This window comes from Phascolarctos cinereus, unplaced genomic scaffold (assembly GCF_003287225.1).
Source record: "Phascolarctos cinereus isolate Bilbo 61053 unplaced genomic scaffold, phaCin_HiC Scaffold_5;HRSCAF=322, whole genome shotgun sequence".
NCBI lineage: Eukaryota > Metazoa > Chordata > Mammalia > Diprotodontia > Phascolarctidae > Phascolarctos > Phascolarctos cinereus.
The window spans coordinates 266,956,685-266,978,655 of record NW_027555958.1 but is presented as its reverse complement, the minus strand read 5'-3'; the positions used below and the strand labels follow the sequence as shown (position 1 = coordinate 266,978,655).

Sequence of the window (21,971 nt, the reverse complement as noted above, 5' to 3'; positions counted from 1 at the left end):
ATCTTCTGCAAGTGGTCAGTTCAACCAGCTTGAGCTCAACACTAGTCCTTTCTGAGCCCTGGCTAGTACGTACCAACAGTGTCCATGATCCACTTATTGGGCAAAAATTTGGATAATAGTTTTTCCTGTTTATGACTTTTCCTCCTTTGACCCTATTTTTTGCAGATTGGAGCAAGAGACCTCTAACTCTAAAAGACAAAACCAGAATATTAACAGGAAGTATGAAGACATTCGAATTGTAGGTTTACCAGCAAAGCCCAGGCAATGCCCATGAGCTACCAAGAGATTCCTGTTAGGCCAAGGCTGGCCAGGCAATGAGGGAGTGCCTGGCTACCCTCAGCTCTAACTACATTTCAGACCTGATTTATCACAGGACTTATTAGTAGATTGACTAATTTCAGTTTGTTTCTCTGTGTCTTCAACATCATTGTGTGTAAAACCTGGGAACAACACAAGAAAGCTTCATTCATTCAGGACATTGCCCTGCCATTGTCTATTAATAAACTATCATGGTAACCTCAAAAATGTAATACAGCCCAAAGGTAAAAGGGAATAATTTACTTTCCCTGTCCTTATGCTTGTGGACTCTGGCTCAGAGTTGATTTTGTGTAATAAAACTTAAGCCAAATGGAACCCTCAGGAAATGAATGAGTTCTCCTAATGACTAGAGGTTTACCTCTTTAAGTACCAAGACTTTTTTTTTCATCTCTTTAACAAGTAGGAAAGAAAATCTTCCAAAACATATCATGTCCTGCCTACCTTGCTATATGATACCTTTCCTTTTCTTCTTAAACAGAATGTATTGAATAAAATTTAAACTTTTGTCGTGACTCAGGAATCTCATTATGAACATCTTTTTGTACTTAGCTGGCATATGATTATGCCTCCATGGCCTACTGAAGTGTAAAGAGTCATTTGTGCCTACTCTGAATGGCCCTTTCCCACTGTGCTTTTTGAGTTCTTAAGTCTGTGGTTGACAGTTTTCCCTGTCTTTTCCCTTGCTGTCTGGCTGTCACTTCTTCCTATTATCAACACAGCTGCCATAGCAGCCCTTCTTCCTTCCCACCCCTTTTAAATTTACTACTTTTAATATGCTAGCAGCTTGTAAACCTTAGAACTAAACTTATTTGAAATACGTGTAAAGTAGGAGTAAACAGGCACTGAGCGAAGGCTAGTCAGGCTCTCCCTTGAGCAAAGTGAATGAGCTTTCTTAGTACATAGATGTTGTGTCATCTCTTTTGGATACCCAGAGGTTTTTCTGCTTTCTTCCTGATTCATGCTGAATCAGCTGATATTGTCAGAAAGCTGAGTTCCCAGTAGGTGAGGTGTTACTCCACAACCAGCATTATGGTTGTAATACTACGTTTATTATCTGATAAGCAATGATAGAGGAACCAATGACCATGCCATGTGAATAACACATCACGAAGACCAATTAGACAATTTAGTATTTAAATGAAATAAAATGTCAAAAGTCTGACACATTATGCAGTTACCATGCAGCATACAGATTTATTAGGCATTTAATTGGGCAGAGATGGTAAAAGAAATATAGAAGGGCCCACAGATGAACTTCACTTTTGTAGATGGCCAATCCTGCTGGGTTTTGGTGACTCTACAACATTATTGGATGACTCCAGAACTGTCCTGCTGACAGGCAGCCAACTGAAATACTCCCGTATTAGCTTTTAAGGCATAAAGCTTTTGGTTTAGTGGGGGCACACCCAGGCTAGGGCTAGAACTGAAGAGTAACAGATTATTAGAACTTGAAATACCCTCAAAATTAGTCCTACTCCTCAGAGATGAAAATCAAGGCCCAGGATGGGGAAGGGACTTGCTGAAGGTCAATACAATTTGTTAGAGGCAGAGCCAGGACTCAGACTCATAGCTGATGAGTCTTAGTCTCCCCAGGGTTCAACCTGGGGAGGGGCACGTGAGGAAGGAGTTCTTAGAGCAGGCGAGTTGGTCCCCAGAAACTTGAGGAGTTCCAGAAATTAAAATTAAGCCACAATTTCTTCCTTTTTAACTTATGTTAACTGCTAATTCTCAACCTCCTGAACTAATGATGATAAAGTTGTCTCTGACATTCTTAGACTTAGTATTTTGATTCTTAAATCCTGCGCCAATCCTGATCCAAAATCCTGCTTGAGGATTTGTGTGGGATAGTACAAAGACTGTTAGATTTGGAATTGGGAAAGACCTGTGTTTCATTGTAGGCTACCAGGTATCGGGTGGCAGACCATGTGACTTCAAATTTAATGAGGATGCTTTTTGTTGCCTGTTACTCATAGAATGCTCAAGTTGGAAAGTATCTTAGTGCAATTGTTCTTATCACTTTATAATTATACTTTGTATTCTGGGCTTTTAAAAATTACATTACCTATGTTGGTTAGCATTGCTGAAATGTCCTTTTCCCTATTTTTATTCTTTGTTACAAAGGGTGGCTCTCTGATAAAGGGAAAGAATAACATTGTGAAATGTAGGCAATATAAAAGGTATTATTTGAAAAGAGAGGTTAAATCAACAAAGAATAGGACATTTTGGGGAGATTTTTCCACTGTTCAATTCAGCAGTTTACTCAAGGAAGCTGGGCACATAGGAGTTGTTATTTCTGCTTACTCTCACCTTTCTTGTAAGACTTCTCTGTGGGGAAATCATTTTTCCTGGGGTTTCTTCTGTAATCCTCTCTGATCTGACAACTAAGCATCCAGGAAGAATGTAAGTTCCTTGAAGAAAGGGACTGTCTTTCATTGTATCTTTGTTTTCCCTAGTACATAGGTGTCAAACACTCTGCTGGCAGGGGACATTGTGGGCCACAACACTCCCAAGTACCCCCCAAACCAGATTAAAATATAATGGGGAGAGAAATTTGGGAAGACTTATATGAATTGAGGCAGGTTTTTTTTGGTATCACCACACTTAACATGCTGACATAATAGGTGCTTAATAAATGCTTGTCAAGTGACAGTGAAATGAGAAGAAGCAGAAAACGTATACAATGACTACAGCAAAGAAAAACAACTTAGAGTTGTGAACTGTGATCAGTTTAGTGATTCATAGGAACAAAGGCATAATATGGAAGAATTCAGTGTTGTGTTTTAAGGATAGAAGTTCGATTGGCTGGAGCATAAAATGTATGGAGAGCAGTAACATGATTTAAAGTTTGAAGGATTTATATCATTTTTTTTTACATCTTATGGCATCAGACTGTAGAGGATCTTGACTGCCAGGCAAAATATGAAAGATTATTCTGGAAGTAGTATATGAGATGGATGGAGAGGGAAAGTCACAACCTTTCTCAGCCTCAGAATATGAGAATAATAATGCCTGTAGTCTCTACCTCACAATATTGTTACCACTAAATGAGATCATGTTTGGAAAAGTATTTTACAAATAGTAAGATGCTATGTAAATGTCACCTATTGTTATTAAGGGGCAGTTAGGTTACACAGTGAATAGACTGCCAGGCCTGGAGTAAGACTCATCTTCCTGAGTTCAAATCTAGCCTCAGATACTTACTAGCTGTGTGACCCCAGGCAAGTCACTTAACCCTGTTTGACTCAGTTTCTTCATCTGTAAAATGAGCTGGAGAAGGAAATGGCAAACCACTCCAGTACCTTTGCCAAGAAAATCCCAGATGTGGTCACAAAGAGTCAGATGTGACTTAAATGACTAAACAACAACAAATTGTTGGTATTTTACATATTAGTAATAAGGGACTGCAGATATGGCTGAGATTTTGCACACAGCATTACCATTATTTTCTCCTAAACCTACCTCTCCTTCAAACTTATTGCTTTTGAGAGTATCACCAACCTTTGGATAGGCAGAGTCCAACTTCAGGGTAATCCTTGACTATTCCCTTTTCCTCACCACCTGTAGCCAGTCAGTTGTGAAATCTCACATATGTCTTTTTTACACTCACATAGCCACCAGTCTGGTTCAGAATCACATATCTTGTCCATGTCTTTACAACAGCTTCCTAAATGGACTCCTAGATTCTAGTCTGTCTCTTCAATCTATACTCTATACCAGTGGTGTGAAACTCAAATAGAAATGGGGTCACCAAACTAGACATAAAGATCTCTGCTGGCTGCATGCTGACTTAGAAAACCACATACTAACATTATCTATGTTCTATTGTATTTTTATTTATTTTGTTAAACATTACTCAATTACCTTTTAACCTGGTTCTAACAGCAGTAAGAGTGTTGCAGGCCTCAGTGCAGCAGGCTGGCTTTGTTATGTCCTGGTTGACACCTTTGCCCCACACAGTTGCCACCATAGTTTTCCCGAAAGCATGGATCTAACCTTTTCTCACTCTTCTCCTCGAGAGACTTCAGTGTTTTGCTGTTATTTCTAAGATAAAATACAAACTTCCACCACAAAAAGATAGATGTTGTTTGACATCAAGAGACGTTAATGCTATTTTTTGTGTCTGATGGTGGGCAAAAAACTAAATCCACTTCTTCTCATTCCCCCCTCTATCAGTTATTTGAGCACCAGAATAAGGCTTGCGCTGCTTCTTTCAGCCATCCACCCTGCTGATAGTTTCAGATTTCCTCACTATCTCTTTGTCTGTTTCTTGCAGTGATCAGAGCCAAAGCTGTCAGTGGGAAAGAAGTGGACTCTGGAAATGATATTTATGGAAATCCCATCAAAAGGATTCAATATGAGATCAAACAGATAAAGGTAACCAGTGACTTCACATTGTATCACTTTCATCAGACTGTACTTCTAGTCTTTTTTCTAGGGTAGCTGCTAAAAGAAAGGTACACTTGGGTGTTGTGAAATGGGAAATTAGAAGTCTCTCAGGAAATAAGGAGGCTCAATATAGTGGTATTTAGCTTTTTATGAACCCAGAACACTTCTCATGTGATGAAACTGTAGCCTCCACAGGTAGTCCAGTACACAATTGGATTGTAGAGAATATATGTTATTTTGATATTTTGAAAGATCAGTGTTTTCATGCATAGAAGATAGAGCCCTGGACTTGAAGTTGGGAGATTTTTAAAACATTAAAATGCTGCAGAAATGTTGTTGTTGTTGTTACCCAGATGCTACCAATGTAGCTCACATTCTTTTCTCTTTTCACAATTAGCATGGACAAAATTTAACACCTGGTTCTTAACCTTATAGGTGGCTGTGGGTCTTCATTTATGTAATATATGTAAAGAAGAGGGGAAGGGAAGGAGCAAGGCAGGGATAGAATTTGGAACTCAAAACTTTAAAAAGTGTTAAAAATTGTTTTATCATGTAATTGGGGGAAAATTATATGTACATATATCAGCTGTTATGATCATGATCCTCCTCCTCATCATCATCATCGTCATCTTCATCATGGTGAATCTTTCTGCCCTGAGCTATGTTTGTCTTTAACAAAAAAAATATCACGAGACCTACAGAACTCAGTTTCTTCTGGGATAGATAGCCTTTAAGAAGCCAGAGTCGAACCCTTTATGAATCTCTCATTCCACAATGAGTAATCAGAGAAGGAATTTAGTGGAGGAAGTATGTTATGTAAAATATAGAAGCACCCAACTGCATGTAGATGAATTCCCAAAAAGCTGTATATAAACTTGAGTTTTAGTAAAGCAAATGTTATTCTTCCATGATTTACACGCACATTTTTTTTTGTCCATTGGAGCATTTTTATTTGTATGTATGTTTTACACCCTTAGAAAAAGAATCCCAGGATTTTTCCTCCTGTGTGTTTTCGTCTTGCTTCCTCATGGTCCATGATGCCAGCTGAGGTTGTAAGCACAATGAACCCAAACTGATGGGGTGGTAGCAGATTATTTTGCCACTTTTCCAGAACTTTCAATTGAACATCAAATCTGGGGCTGATTACACCACACTTGTTTAATCTGCCCGTGAGGTTCACAACAATTTTTCCTGCTCTGTGATCATCAATGATCTCAAATTCACCAATGTAAGCATGCTTCATCATCATAGTCAAGAACCAGACAATTACTTTAGAGCATGGCCTAATGAGAACCTGGCGTTTTCCTCGCTTTTCCACATTATTGATGCTTTTGAGAGCATCTGCCAGGACATTCATGCACCATGGTGACAGCGCTGCAAGATGGCGGAAAGAGCCACATTTTCACAGATGCTTTTTCTTCTCCTTTTTGAATCCTTGTCAGTTAGCCTGTGTCTTCTTTTAGCTTTAAGTCACCAAGTTGAGAAGGTTATCTAGTACTTAAAGTATACCAAGCACGGGACCTGTTGCTCTAGGCAATATCATTATAATAATAATGAAAGCTGTCATGCACATAATGTTTTAAGGTTTGCAAGGTGTTTTACACACATCATCTCATTCAAGCCTCCCAACAATCTCATGAGGGTAAATGCTACAGGTATTATTACTCTCATTTTCTACATGAGGAAATTGAGACTCAGGGAAGTTAAATGACTTGTCCGCAGTCACACAAACTAATAAATATTGAGATTGGATTCAAATTCAGGTTTTCTTGACTCTGAGTTTAGCACCTTAGTTCCATAGGAACCCTAATTCCACATTATTCTGCTGCATTATGGAATAACAGAGCTTGTTCTCCCTATATTTGGAGTGCTTACTTTCTCCAGAAGACAGTGCATGCATGCATGCATGGCACAAGCAAAGAGTACCATAGGGTTATATCAATGCTGCTTGAAGTTGGTGGCACGGCTGCTAAGAGCATTACCAGTTTCAAGAAGAGAAAGAGTTGTTGGGGTTCAGAGTGATCAGGGGAAGTTTTATGGCATGGATTAACCATGCTGGGCTTTATGGGATGACTGATAAAGAAATGGAGAGAGCACAAGAACAGACCTCCTTGTTGGAAGAGATTGGCTCTGATAAGTAGGAGAAAATAGGATAGTAGGTCGGATGGTTATTAGCAGGATTGAATTATAGTGTTAATTTTTTTGTTTTGTTTTGTTTTTAGCTAGGCAATGGGGTTAAGTGACTTGCCCAGGGTCACACAGCTAGTAAGTGTTATGTGTCTTGAGGCTGGATTTGAACTCAGGTCCTCCTGAATCCAGGGCCGGTGCTCTATCCACTGTGCCACCTAGTTGCCCCCTATAGTGTTTGTTTTTTAACTGAGTTGAGAAACAGGCATATTTGAATTCAGGAGGGAAGAAACTATTGGCTAGAAAGATTAAAGGAAGTGGGAGAGAAAAGGGGTAAGTGGGAGAGAGCTGTCTCTCAGTAAGAAGCTGGGAAAGGATGACAGCCAGAGCAGACATCAGCAACACCTGAGTTCAAATCCTGCCTCACACACTTACTAGTTAAGAAACCCTGGGCAGTTAGCCTCAGTTTCCTCATATGTAAATGGAGATGATGACCTTACAGTGTGGCTGTGGGGTTCCAATGACAAAAATGTCCATATAGTGCTTTGCAAGCGTCAGAGTGCTATATAAATGTCAGCTGTCATCATTATCTTCATTATTACAGATGAGTACAGCCAATCATTTAAGTGCCATCTCTGTGTCGTGGAGGCACCTAAGTGTCTGAGTGGATAGAGTGCTGGGCCTGGAATCAGTGAGATCCGAGTTCAAATCCAGCTTCAGATACTCACTAGCTGTTTGTCCCTGGGCAAGTCACTTCACCATGGTTTGCCTTAATCTACTGGAAAAGGAAATGGCGAACCACTCCAGGGTCCATCCCAAGAAAACCCCAAATGGGTCACAAAGAGTCAAACACAACTGGAAATGACTGAACAACATATCCTCTATAATAAAATATTCATATTCCTCTATTGGCCGTTTAAATAACTTCTCAGTTCAGACTCCGGCCTCTACTTCTAGAGTTGTTTCACATAATTCCTCCTTACTCTGTGTTCCTGTCAACTAACACATTGGCTATTTGCATGGCATTCTATTTCCCATTTCTCCGCCTTGGTACAGGATATGCCCATGCCCCACATCTGGACCATCTTCCCCACCTCTTTGGAATCCCGAATGCCCTTCAAAAGTCAGCTCAGACAGCTCCTGCTGCAGCAAGCCTTTCCTGATTTCCCAGCTAATAGGACTCTCCTCCCATCCCATTAAAGAACATATAATAACATGTTAAATCTATTGATCCTAATAAATATAATAAATTTACATTTCTTTTGTACATACTTTGTGTTTCTCATCCATGTACATTGTTGTACTTCTCCTGTAGACCATGAGCTTGAGGACAGACATTTCATTTATGTCACTATGTCTCTAGCACCTTGCATGGTGCCTCAGCATAGAAAATTTGGCCAATGGCTATAATTTGTAACCCCCTGGACTAGATGATCTCCAGGTTCTGTTCCAGGTATAACACTCCATGATTCTCATGTGCCTATACCTGCACATGAAATCCTACAGCAGTCCACTGAATCTGAGGGTGATAAGCTTTTTTTAACTCCTCTTGCTTACTCTGTGATCCTGACAAATCACACTGTTCCCCCTCCATGCCTTTAAGTGGGTGTGTAATGCTCATACCTGCAGTACACTCCCTCCCCTCTGCCTCTTGGAATCCTGAGGTCCCTTTAAACCCTCAGGTGGCAGGCCATCTGCCTCTTTCCCCAGGAGTTAGTGTTTCCCCACCCCTGAAATGACTTTGTATCTATTTTGCATTAACTTTCTGACTGCATGCTATCTCCCCACCCCTACTCCTTAGCAGGGCAAGGCAAGGACTGGCCTTGTTTTTTGCCCATTCCTGGCACCAAGTAGACAATGCTCAATGAACTGATTATTGTCATTGAAGGTTGGAGTATTCAGCTGAGGAAAGCTCTGTGGAAGAACTCAGATCTACGTTGAAACCCACAGGAGTACTAGGGGGGTAGGAGGACAGATGTTCCATGTGGGGATAATGTCGTGGGGAAGATAAGGGGGTAAGAACAAGCAAGAGGCTGACCTAACTAGAGCAGAAAGTGTTTTGAGGGGCAGCTAGTTGGCTCAGTGGATAGAGTACCAGCCCTGAAGTCAGGAGTACCTGAGTTCAAATCCGGCCTTAGACCAAACACTTGACACTTACTAGCTGTGTGACCCTGGGCAAGTCACTTAACCCCATTGCCTAGTCAAAAAAAAAAAAGGTGTTTTGAGGGAAATAGACGGAAATAAGGCTGGATAATAAAAGTTGTTGGGCTAGATGATGGAGGTGTTTGAAAGCTAATCAGATGAGCTGGAACTTGATCTGGTAAGAAAATAGGGAGTCATTGACAGTTTTGAAGCAAGGGAGTGACATGATATTGTCAGTAGTATTAAAGAAATATTAATTAGACTGGTAGGGCTATGCAGGATGGTTTTGTGAAGGAATAGCCTAGAATCAGAGAAGCCACCTAGGAGGCTATTGAAATAATCCAGAAATAATGTGATATGAGACTAGATTGGGGTGATGATGGTTCTAGCATTCATTTATTTAGTTAGTTATTTTTGGTGAGGCAATTGGGGTTAAGTGACTTGTCCAGAGTCACACAGCTAGTGAGTATTATATGTCTGAGTCCGGATTTGAACTCAGGTCCTCCTGACTCCAGGGCCAGTGCTCTATCCACTGCTCCACCTAGCTGCCCCTGGTGCTAGCATTTATGTAATGCCTACTGTGTATCAGGCACAGTGATGAGTAGTTTACTATTATCTCATTTGATCCTCAGTGCTGTGAGGCAGGTGTTATTATTATCCCCATATGACATTTGAGAAAACTGAGACTGACAGAAGTTAAGTGACTTGCCCAGAATCACGCAGCTAGTGAGTGTCTGAGGCAAGATTTGAACTTAGGTCTTCCTGACTCCAGGCCCAGCTTTCTATCCACTGCACCACCCAGCAGTCTGAGCTGATAATGAAGATGAAGAGATGAATATGAGAAACATTTTGAAGTAAAAATTGACAGGACCTGGGAAGTGACAAGATATGGAGAATAAAGAAGTGTGAGCAGTCAAAGATGACAATGAGGTTTTCAGACTGGATAACAGAAAGATGATGGTGTTAACAAAGACAGGAAAATTGGGAGAGTTTTTTTGTGGAGGTGGGGAAGGAAGATGACTTCCATTTTGGACATATTTAGTTTGAAGTGGTTGCAATGCCTAGCTGACAATTAAAGGACTGGTGCTGTTGGTGAGAAGACAAGACTATGATAAGATGGTTGTGAGATTGTATTTGTTTAAAAAAAAAAAAAGGAGTGGCAGCTAGGTGATTCAGTGGATAGAGCACCAGCTCTGGAGTAAAGAGGACCTGAGTTGAAATTTGGCCTCAGGCACTTACTAGTTGTGTGACCCTGGGCCAGTCACTTAACCCAGATTGCCTCCAAGTAAATAAATAAACAGATAAATAAATAAGTAAAAAGGAGGGGAGATGGGGATATGATATTAAGAGTCTACAGATAATGGAAGAGAAATTGATAATCACAATAATAAATTAAAAGTGTAATCTTACCACAAGCTTATATAACCATAAAACAATAAGGTTTGTTCCTACCTTAGTTCCTTCACTCATAAAGTAGGAAGGAGAATCTCTTTTCTTTTTTACCTCACTGAGGAATTATGTGAATGAAAGTAATAATGTTTGGGAAGCACTGTTGGCTTTTGGGAGACATTATGTAAATATATTGTTGTTATCAACAACATGATATTAGCATTATATGTTAAAGATTTGCTGTATAGATTTCCTCTGCTTGGCCTCAGAGGGTAGAACTAGGAGTGAAACTGCAAACAAGCAGATTTAGGTTTGATTTCAGGAAAAATCTCTTAACAATTGAGTATAAAATAGCTAATAGCTAGTATTCATATAGCACTTTAAGGTTTGCAGAGCTCTTTATATATGTTATCTCATTTGATTCTCACAACAACCTTGTGAGATAGGTTCTATTATTATCCCCATTTTAAAGATGAGGAAACTGAGGCTAGGAGAGGTTTAGGTTGACTACTTTACCTGGGGCCATACAAGCTAGTAAGAGGGTAAAGGCACTTAGCTCTTCCTGGCTCTAAGTCCAACATTCTATCCCCTGCAACACTGAGCTGTCAAAAGTGCTATGTGCAGCGAGATAGAGCACTACTAGCCCTGGAGTCAGGAGGACCTGAGTTCAAAGCTGACCTCAGATACTTACTAGCTAGTAAGTGTGGGAAAGTTACTTAACCTCCATTGCCTAAAAAAAAAAAAGTGCTATGTGCTTCCTTGGGAGGTGGTAGACTCTCCCCTCACTGGAGGCCTTCAAGCAAAGACTGGATACTTTTCAGGTATGTTATCGAAGAGATTTTTGTTCAGGTATGAGTTAAACTGAGTGGCCTCTGAGATATTGTAATTCTGCTTATCTAATGTTATCTATTGTCAATTTAGAATTAGTGCTGACATGGTTAGAACTTTGTGGCACAGTGGACTCATCTTCCTGAGTTCAAATCCAGCCTCAGACACTTACTAGCTGTGTGACCTTGGACAAGTCACTTAACCCTATTTGCCTCAGTTCTTTATCTGTAAGATGAGCTGGAGCAGGAAATGGCAAAACATGCCAGTATCTTTGCCAAGACAACCCCATATGGGGTCACAAAGAATCAGACACTACTAAAAAGGACTGAACAACAATAAAGATAATAAATAATAATAGCTACATTAAAAAAATTTTTTTTAATAGCTACATTTATATAATGCCTAGGCACTGTGCTAAGTGCTTGACAATTATTATCTCATTTGATCCTCATGACAACCTGGGATGATGCTATAATCCCCATAGTACAGATGAGGAGACTGAGGCAAATAGAGGTGAAATGACTTGCCCAGGGTCACACAGCCACTGTTTAAGGCCAAATTTGAACTCAGGTCTTGCTGACTCTAGGCCCAGCTCTCATCCACTGCTGTACCTAGTTGCCTGTCTGACAGTATAAGAAAGAAATCATAGCATTTTTAGCTCATAAAGGTTTCATGACACGTACCCCAACAATGGCTCCAGTTCTGCAACTGTACGATATGGCTGTACCCTTCACATGAAGGTTTTAGATACTCCACATAGAGTTCATCTCTTGGGCAGCTCCAGGACAGTCTCTCTGCTTCCTTTTGCCTTTCTGCCCACTTCAGTATCTTTGTGCCATGGGACTACTTGAACAGAATTTACATCCCTTCCTTTTGTTATGTCTTAGTGTTGGGCAACATGGATGTTTTTGCTGCAGGACCTGTAACTATGAATTCAAAAGAAGGATCTGTTCACTTTGTACAGGTTTGCCTCACTTTATACCATAGCTGTATCCCTGAAACATGGCATAAATCAAAGCTGTAACTGGAGCAGGGTGAGCATAGATGGCACCTAAATTCTGAGGAGACTGAGGACATTGTCCCTGAGTGTACTTCTTCCCCACCAGCAACCATATCCCCAGCTTCTTCTTAGCCCTTCTCTCTCCCTCCCCCTACCTTCTGGGAATTAGCCACCCAGTCCTGAAGTAACATAAGAACCTTGTCATATATGCTTCCTCCCCCGGTGGCCACATCCCTCAGGTAAGGCTCCTCGCCCTTTCCCAATTCCTAGCTATTCTTCTGCTTTAAAGTTATATACATCAAATCCTATTTGAAGCAGCTGTATGGATTTGGAGTCAGACACAACACCTGAGTTTTAATCCTGCCTCAGACAGGATTACTTACTAGCTTTGTGACCCTAAGCAGAGTTAATCTCAGTTTCCTCATCTTTGACTTCTCTCTTTAAAAAAAATTCTCTATATTTTATTTATCCCTTTCATGTTTGTATTACATTAATACATATTTATGGAATAAAACAAGCATTTCCATAACATGGTACAATAAAAAAGATGATTGCAATGAAACTGCAAATCTACTATGCATAACTTGCTATTCCTTTCAAATATACAATAAAATTGTCATGTAAATTTCTTTGACTTCTCTTAATCTGTTTCCTCATCTTGAAAATGGGAATAATAATACCACCTAACTCACATGGTTCTTGTAAGGATCAAATGAGATACATAATGTAAAGTTCTTTGCAAACCTTAAAGCTATTATTATTTTCCCATTGGTTAAAGGATCATTTCAGAGATTTTTTTCCTAACCTTATTCAATCATCTATACATTCTGTTTTTTTAGGTTTATCTGTCCTACCCCTTGTTAAGTTCCTCAATAATAGTCCAAATGTAATTAATATGACTAATTAATATTCCGTAAGTGTATACTTCAAACCTACTAGAAAAAAACTCAAAACCTGTGAGTAAATCCATTGTGTCTCTTAGTAATGTTCACCCCTTTGGTTTTATTTTTGGTTTTTTGTTTTTAATTTTTAGGCAATTGGGGTTCAGTAACTTGCCCAGGGTCACACAGCTAGTAAGTGTCAAGTGTTTGGTCTGAGGCCGGATTTGAACTCAGATCATCCTGATTTCAGGGCCAGTGCTCTATCCACTGTGCCACCTAGCTGCCCCTACCCCTTAATTTTGTAGCGCTATTTTATAAGTTGTATTTCTTTTAAATATAATTTTCTTAAAGTAAAATACCAATTGTGATGAAAAGGCAAATTGGAGAGTATTGGGCTACCGCATGATGGGTGAGTTTCTTTAAAAGGAAGAATGGAAGGGCTGCTAGGTGGCGCAATGGGTAGAGCACCGGCCCTGAAGTCAGGAGTACCTGACTTCAAATCTGGTCTCAGACCAAACACTTGACACTTACTAGCTGTGTGACCCTGGGCAAATCACTTAACCCCAACTGCCTTAAAAAAAAAAAAAGAAAAAAAAAGGAGGACTGGACAATCCCTTTCAAAGCTTCACTTTTTTTTTCATTTTTTTTTTCCCTTCAGATGTTTAAAGGACCTGACAAGGATATCGAGTTCATTTATACTGCTCCATCCTCAGCAGTCTGTGGAGTCTCACTGGACACTGGAGGAAAAAAGGAGTATCTCATTGCAGGTACGTGAGGCCATTAGCTGGGGACTGGTAGAGACCAGGGAAGAGACCTCGGATTGACCCAGCTCAAGCTTCAAGGTTCATGCTTGAAGGCCGTCTAGCTTAATTCCAAGGCACCTCGTCCAACCTCCTCATTTTACAGATGAGGTAACTTAGGCTGTAGAAGTTTCAGTGACTTGGCCAAGGTCACATAGGAGTAATCAACAGGGGTGGGATTTAAACCCAGGTCCTCAGAGCCAGTGTTTTTTCCACATACTTGAAATGAATGGAGAAAAATACAAAGCAGTAAGTTGTCAAATATCAAAATAATAAAGTCTTTTATTTTTTATTCTTTTATTATTATTTATATGGTGCTTTTAAAAGGCTTACTTCACTTAAATATTTGTTGAATATTTGGAGCCATCTAGCTACTTTCAGCTGGGTGGCTTAGTGGATAGAGTACTGGGCCTGGAGTCAGGAAGACCTAAGTTCAAATCCTACCTCAGATATTTAATAGCTGTGTGACCTTGGGCAAGTCACTTACTCTCTGCTTCATTTTCTTCAACTATAAAATTTTTATGAAGGATCAAATGAAATAATATTTGTAAATGCTTAATACAGTGCCTAACACATAGTAGGTACTTTAATAAATGCTTTTTCCCTAAATCCTCCTGTAACAAAGAACTATGTTAGGCATTCTAGTGGGATCATTCAACTCGAGCACCACTAAGTATAATATAGGGTAGGGAGTAAGGGGGCAAAGGAATGATTGAAGAATGCTGGGAATATTTGAGAAGGGAAGCACTAAAAATTGGGGTAGGGGAGAAGGGAGGACTCAGGAAAGACATCTCAGGACACAGCATCTGAGTTGAATCTTGAAGGAAGATAAAGATTCTGAAAGGCAGAGGTGAAGAATGAGTAAATTTAAAGCATGGGGGAATGGTTTAAGTGAAAGTATAGAGGATGTAATGAGGAATTTATGAAGCAGTTTCCTTATAGCACCGTTTGAGGCAGCTAAAACAAGTAAATGTCCCCATTTTATAGGTAAAGAGGCCCACATGGTATAGTGGATAAGGCTGTGACCTTGGAAGGCGGTTTCAGATCCTGCCTTAGAAACCTACTTTCTCTGTGGTCCTGGCCAGGTCACTTAACTTCTCTGTGCCTTGGTTTCCTCATCTGTAAAATGAAAAGCCTGAATTCAGTAGCCTCTGTATTCCAAAGCTATGATCCTTTGAACTTGCCCAAGGTTACCCAGCTTGTAAGTATAAGAACTGAGATCTGAACCTAGATGCCCTTACTTGAAGTCTATGGTTCTTTTCACTAAATTAGGCTACCTCTTAAAATGTGTGTGTATACTACATAAATGCACACATACATATGTATGTACGTGTATATATATAAAGATAATAAATGTTGTAGAACATCAGATGAGGAAGAGAACATTGTGGCTAGGGCAATCAAAAGACTGCCCTCTTTATGTCTTTAATTGAACCCTTAAGGAGGAGTAGCATTTGGATAAGTGGAGAGGAAGTCAACAAGATTTACCATGTGCCAGACACTGTGCTGAGCTCTGAGGATGCAAAGAAAGGCAAAAAACTGTCTCTGTTCTCACAGAAGAGGGAGGCACTTCCAGAGGAGGGAAATTGCATTTGTTGAAATGTAAAAGCAGAATGAGTATGACAGGATGCCTTTTTTTTTCTAATTTCTCTGCCCTTGGAGTCATTTTTATCTTTGCTTCTCTAAGGTTTTCTAAGGAGTTTTCCTTCAATGCAGTAGTCTCATGTTTCTATTAAGTTGGTTCAAGGATCTCTTTCACATAACTTTCTTACTGTCATCTCATTCTGGGAAAATCTAGAGAGACCTCTGGGAAAGGACTACACCAGAATCAACCGAGTCTCTCTTTTTCAATGCTGCAAAGAATTGAGCTTTGACAGTACCTTTTAAATGAAAACTAGAGAACTTTTGCCATCATTTTTACATCTTGTTGTATTGCCCTCTAGTGGTTTCTGCAAGATACTGCTTTGCAGTAAAAACAACTGGGCAGGATTATGTGGGAAACAAAATATATCTAGTCACTGGCAATAACAAAAGTAGTTTAGTTTATATTACATAATAGTTATGTGTTTGTACAGCATTTTACAGCTTAAAAACTTTCACTTTGGTTTTCTCATTTCATCCTCACAACAACACAGTGTGATATTTCTAATTGATACATGGTAGAACTGACACTCAGATGAATTTCACTGCAGTGCAACAAACAGTAGGTGTCTACTATGTGCAAGGCAACATGAGAGATGATGGGGATACCAAGACAAATAGGGAAAGCTCCTTCCTTCAAGGAACTAGTAACTGACTAGGCTTTGTCTTTCTCGTTGCTTACCAACTCTTAAGTTGGAATCCTGGAACTTAAAAAGATCTTAATGGGGACATTTGGTCAGATCTCCTATTTGTAGATAATCACAGAAAGTAGAAAGTCCATCCCTTTTTTTTTTGTGAGGCCAATTGGGGTTAAGTGACTTGCCCAGGGTCACACAACTAGTAAGTGTTAAGTGTCTAAGGCTGGATTTGAATTATTCAGGTCCTCCTGACTCCAAGGCCAGAGCTCTATTCACTGTGCCACCTCACTGTCCCCGTCCATCCCATTTTTTAAGGACCCATTCCATTTTTAATGGGAGACCTTCATCATTACAATTCACTTCAGAAACAGACTCCTAGAAATGATTTCTTAAACAGTTGCCAGGTATATAAACCTCATGCTTAGTACTTTGCACCTCTCTTAGGCACTTATCATGGTTTCTTTTACATAATGGTTGTTTGCATGCCATTCTTATCTCCTCTACTACCTTGTAAATTCCTTATGGGTTGGGAGGACCCATCCAGAGATCACAAGACAGAACAGAAAGGGCCTAGAGTCCTGGGAAAGGCCACAGCTCTCCCACTTAACCATGAGGGAGGCACTTTACCTCTTTTAGAGTTGCTAGAAAGAAAGTGCTTTGTGAACCTATGAATGTGAGTTGAGTTTTATTTATCTCTGTGTCTCCCATGGCATTTAGCAGGAACTTAATATATATTTATTCATTTATTGAGTTGAATTTAAATTGTCCCCAAAAGCCTCTGCCACAGTACTCAGCTACCAGTTATTCATTGCCATGTGTGAGCTGAGCCCTATCCTTTTACTGAGACCTGGGAAAGACCTTAAGTTAAAAAGGCCAAGGTCTCCCACTGCATCCAAGGCCATCTTCAGTTGTCCTGATCTATATCTTCCCAATGGACCCAGATGACTATGGAGGAGAGAGTGAGGCTGGAGACTTTGCACAGCCCTCCCTCACTTAAATCCAATTCAGGCCAGAAAAATGTCCTTTGTGAAAGAACTTAATAGGGTTGGGCAGGCTAGATTTAGGTGAAAGTTTCCAAGCTCCTCCAACCCTTTGGTTTCTGGAATTTGAGGAGGATTCAGTAACCACAGCAGGTCAGATGGCCAGGCTGAAAGAGCATGGATGACTGCTTGTGGAATATAACATAAAAAGAACTCATATTCAGGTGTGGGATGGAATAGATGGCCACTAGAAGACCCTTCCAACTCACATGACATGACTGTGGTCTGAAACACATGCCAGGGTCTGCCTACCTTTCAGAACTTCAGATCTCTGCCTGTATTTGCTTCCCTAGAGGAAGGAGTCTGAAAAAGAAATAACAAAGAAGATATATATAAAATAACTAAATAATATATAACCATATATTATTTATCACTATATATATATAATAACTAAAGAAAGTTGGTTCAGGAAGTGTGTTGAGTTTCTTAAGTTAGATGCAGCTTTTTTTCTTTTTAAAAATTTTCCTTTTTATTATGAACTTGGCAGTTAGCAACAAACACAAACATTTTCATATACAGAGAAAAATAGGGAAAAATAAGAACTGTATAGGGAAAATGAATTTCCACTACATTCCACTAGGGTTTTGTTTTTTATTTTTTTTTTTTTTGCCTTTTAGGTGAGGCAATCAGGGTTAAGTGATTTGCCCAAGGTCACACAGCTAGTAAGTGTCAAGTGTCCGACGCCAGATTTGAACTCAGGTCCTCCTCCAAGGCCAGAGTTCTATCTACTGCACCACCTAGCTGCCCCTTTTTAAAAATTTTTTTTATTTTTTGCCCTACTTGTTTGTCTCCTTCTGAAATGTCCACTGTTCTCCTCTGTTTATTTTTTTAATGATTCGTTGATGCCATTTTCTTTCTTTCAATTTTTAGTATCACTATGACTACTCTCAACTATTAATTATTACAGATAATTCTGTTGACAAAGTATAATGCTGGGGCAGCTAGGTGGTGCAGTGAATAGAGTATCACTCATGGAGTCAGGAGGGCCTGAGTTCAAATCTGGCTTCAGACCATAACATTCACTAGCTGTGTGACTCTGGGCAAGTCACTTAATCCCAATTGCCTCACCAAAAAAAAAATAAATAAATTTTCTAAAGAAGAGAATGTTAAGTATAATGCTCAATTATGCTAAAAATCCTACAAAGTGTAGGTATGGAGAAGGGGTTTCTAACTTTATAGTTCCATGAACTTTAAAAAAAATAATTTGATAACTATATTTGGATATAATTGGTTTCCTTTTTAATCTTTTGGTTTCCATGTATTTTATTTTATGCATTTACAAAAATTATTCTGAGAAGGGATCTGTGTGTTTCACCAAACTGCCAAAGGGATCCATGATTTAAAAAAAAGAAAGTTAACCCCTGGATAGAGAGATCTTTATTTTACTGTGTGACAAAAAATATCTATCCAAAACCAAAAACAAGCATTATATGCAATGGGGAAATATTAGGAGCTTTCCCAATAAATGCAGGAATAAAGCAAGGCTGTTCCCCTTCCTTGCTATTATTTGATATAGTTCTAGATATGCTAGCAATAAGAAAGAAATTGAAGGCACCACACCTAGGAAAAGAGGAGAGAAAAAATCATCCCTATTTTCAGATGACATGATGGTTTACTTAGAAAATCTGAAAGAATCAACAAAGAAACTAATTGAGACAATTCACAGATTTAGCAAAGTTGTAAGCTACAAAATAAACCCACAAAAATCAACAGGATTTCTCTATAATAAGGCAGAATTCAGGAGGCAATAATAAAAAGAGAAGTCTCATTAAAAATAACTAGAAATGCACAGAATGCCTTAGGGTCAATCTTCCAAAGCACACTCAATACTTGTATGCACAGTTAAAGAAAGAGCAGCTTAAATAGTGTTAATGACTGACTGTGCCAAAATAATAAAAGATCTTAAAGATATCTATATCAATGGAGATATAGATATTTCTCTATGGATGGATCTATATATCTCTATGTCTCTATCTATATTTGGCCAAAAGCCATTCCTGAACAAATAAGTGGTCAAAAGATAGAAACAAATAACTATTTGATATACCACAAGTATTGAAAATATAAATATTTTTGTATATATGGATCCTTTCCCTCTCTTTTTGATCTTTGTGTACTGTGAGCCTAGGATTGATAATGCTGGGTCAAAGGGTATGCACAGATGAGTAACTTTGAGGGAATAGTTTCAGATTGCTTTCTGGAATGGTTGGGCCACTGGACAGCTTCATCAGCCGTGCATTAGTGGTGCCTGTGCCACATTAATCCCATCACGACCACCACAGCCCTGCCCCTTCCAAACTTGTCATTTTTTTTTGTTTTTGTCATCTTTGCCAATCTGATAGATGTGAGATAGAATCTCAGAGCTCTTTTAATCTATATTTATCTTATTGTAAGTGCTATGGAGAATTTTTTCTTAAGGTTATTGATAGCTTGCCTTCCTTCTTTTGAGAACTACCTCTTCATAACCCAAATGTTCTTCCAGATGAGTTTCATTAGTACTTTTTCTGGTTCTATAAAGTAACCATTTGGTAATCTTATTGGTATGGAACCGAACTTACAAATTAATTTAGGTAATATTTTCATTTTTATTATATGAGCATGACCCAACTATAAGCAATTATTTAGGTCTCTATTTTTGTAAGTGTTTTGTCTTCATATTCATATAATTTCTGTATATATTTTTGTAGTTAGACTCCATAATATTTTATACATTATAGTTATTTTGCAAGGAATTGCTTTTTATATCTCTTCCTGCTGGTTTTTGTTGTTAATATATGGAAAGGCTAATACTTTTATGAGCTTATTTTATCCTCTTTCTTTCCTGAAGTTATTAACTGTTCTGTTTAATTTTAGTTGAGTTTTTTTTATTTCAGAAATATTTATTGAACATTTAACAGGAGTATTGAACACATCACAAATTGAATTTTTTGTCTTCCCCCCAAAGCTGCTTCAACTTCAATTTTCTCTATTTTTTTTTTGGTAAATTTTCTTTAATTCTAAATTTAAACACCAAAAAAGATATTCCCATACACAAAAGAATAACTGTTGATATTGTTTAGTGTTTTCTTTGATTCATTCATCTTGACAGTTCTGCAGTAAGGCTTTGTACCAAGGTTAGGCTCTGCCCCCTTTGTACTTTTGGTGGTGGTCAGCCCTGTTTGGCTTCACCCTGTACCCCTGGGTTCTTGTACTCATCTCTACCTTGTGGATATACTTCCCACTTTGTGAGTTTCACAGTGCTGGATCTCTGATGTCTCAGGACAGGGCTCTGAGCTCTGGGCTGTCCTGGCTTTGGTATTGTGACACCAAACGGTCCAGCCTCTTGCTGCCACTCCCTGCAGCTTCCGCGTTACCTACCCTGGTACTCTTATGGGAGCCCTCTGCCCTTAATGGATTTCAGTTAACATACATATCCCATCAGTGGTTGTGCTGGTACTGATTTTGCTAAAGAAGTCCCTTTTCCTGGGCTTCTCAATAACTTCTGTGGTTCTGGGAAGGAAAAAGTCATTTGCTGTAATTTCTCATTGTATTTCTTGATCCTTATACAGTCTGGTGGGACTTCAGGGTTTTTGCTGGCACAGGTGTGTGGGAGGATTTCTTTCTATCCTAAAAGGGTTGGCATGTTGTCTCATCATTTTATTTGATGAAATTATCTATTGTTTCTATTTGTTCTTTGACCCACTAATTTTTAAGGATCGAACCATTTCATCTCTGAAGATACTCAAATCTTATAGGCTCAACATAGTTTCTCAACACAATCTATGCCGAAATAGTCTCCTGACTATATACTCCAGGTGGGAGCTCTCAGAATTCATTTCCAGGACTCAGTGCCCAGCTGGATTTCTCCTACCTCTACACTCATTGTTATTTGCTTAACAAAAGCATGTGAAATAAATTAGTCTATATCTGAAAACACAGCCAAATTAAGAAGTAAGTTAACATAAAAGAGGAGAAACACATTAAATATGGGCAAGCTTTTAGGCTTTTAAAGTCTGTGAAGATGATTTTTAAAAAGTCTTAAGTAGAAACTGCTGGTGTTGACAGCCCAGAAAATGAGACTAATTAGAAAAAAAAAACTGCATGTGGCATAAGTTATAGTCATTGAGAATTTGGAAGTGGGAGAAGTGTTTCTTTTTCCTCAGATCTTCTTTTGAAAATAATTATAACTATGTCTTATATAGTACCCTTCACAGTTTTTGAAGTATTTCACATACATTATTCTCACTTAACCCTGTTTTTCTTCACTGTCTGTGCTTTCTTCCTGAGTAATCTCATTTCTTATCTACCTGGAACAGTGCAGAGTACTAGCTCTGAAATCAGAGACAAGCTGCCTTCAACAGATAGTACCTGTATAACCTTGGACCGGACACTTAGCCCCACCCCAGCCTCATTTTTCCTTATCTGTACGATGAGGGGGTTGGACTAGATGCCCCTAAGGTCCCTTCCATCACAGTCTATGATCACCTACCAGGATTCCCAAATCCAAATCTCTCAAATCTCTGTCCTTTTGAATGATAAGAGAATGTAAAATGGTAATAATGTTCTCCCAGAAACTCATTCCCTATAGTGTTTGGTAAATGATTTTCCTTTATCAACTGGTCCTGTGTTTGAATTTGTGTCTTTCCCTGTGGGTCAGAGCCTAGATACTGGTACAAGTGAGATGTATCTTATCCTTACATTAAAAAGACTGTGAACAATGGGAAGAAATTCCAGACTTGGCCTAAGCTAGTAGGGTGGCCAGGGGCAGCAGGTACTAATGAGAACTGACCTCAGATTAATCT

At 39.1% G+C, this 21,971-nt stretch overlaps 1 protein-coding gene and 1 pseudogene across 1 annotated transcript in view; one reads left to right on the top strand and one right to left on the bottom strand.

Moving 5' to 3' along the window:
• Window positions 1-21,971, top strand: part of TIMP2 (TIMP metallopeptidase inhibitor 2) — a 91,138-nt gene that overhangs the window by 48,305 nt on the left and 20,862 nt on the right. The window contains exons 2-3 of the mRNA XM_020965923.2: window positions 4,592-4,692; window positions 13,730-13,838. Of these exons, the coding sequence (XP_020821582.1) occupies window positions 4,592-4,692; window positions 13,730-13,838 (210 nt within the window). The remainder of the gene's footprint in view (window positions 1-4,591; window positions 4,693-13,729; window positions 13,839-21,971) is intronic.
• Window positions 5,628-6,077, bottom strand: LOC110193892 (small ribosomal subunit protein uS8 pseudogene; annotated as a pseudogene).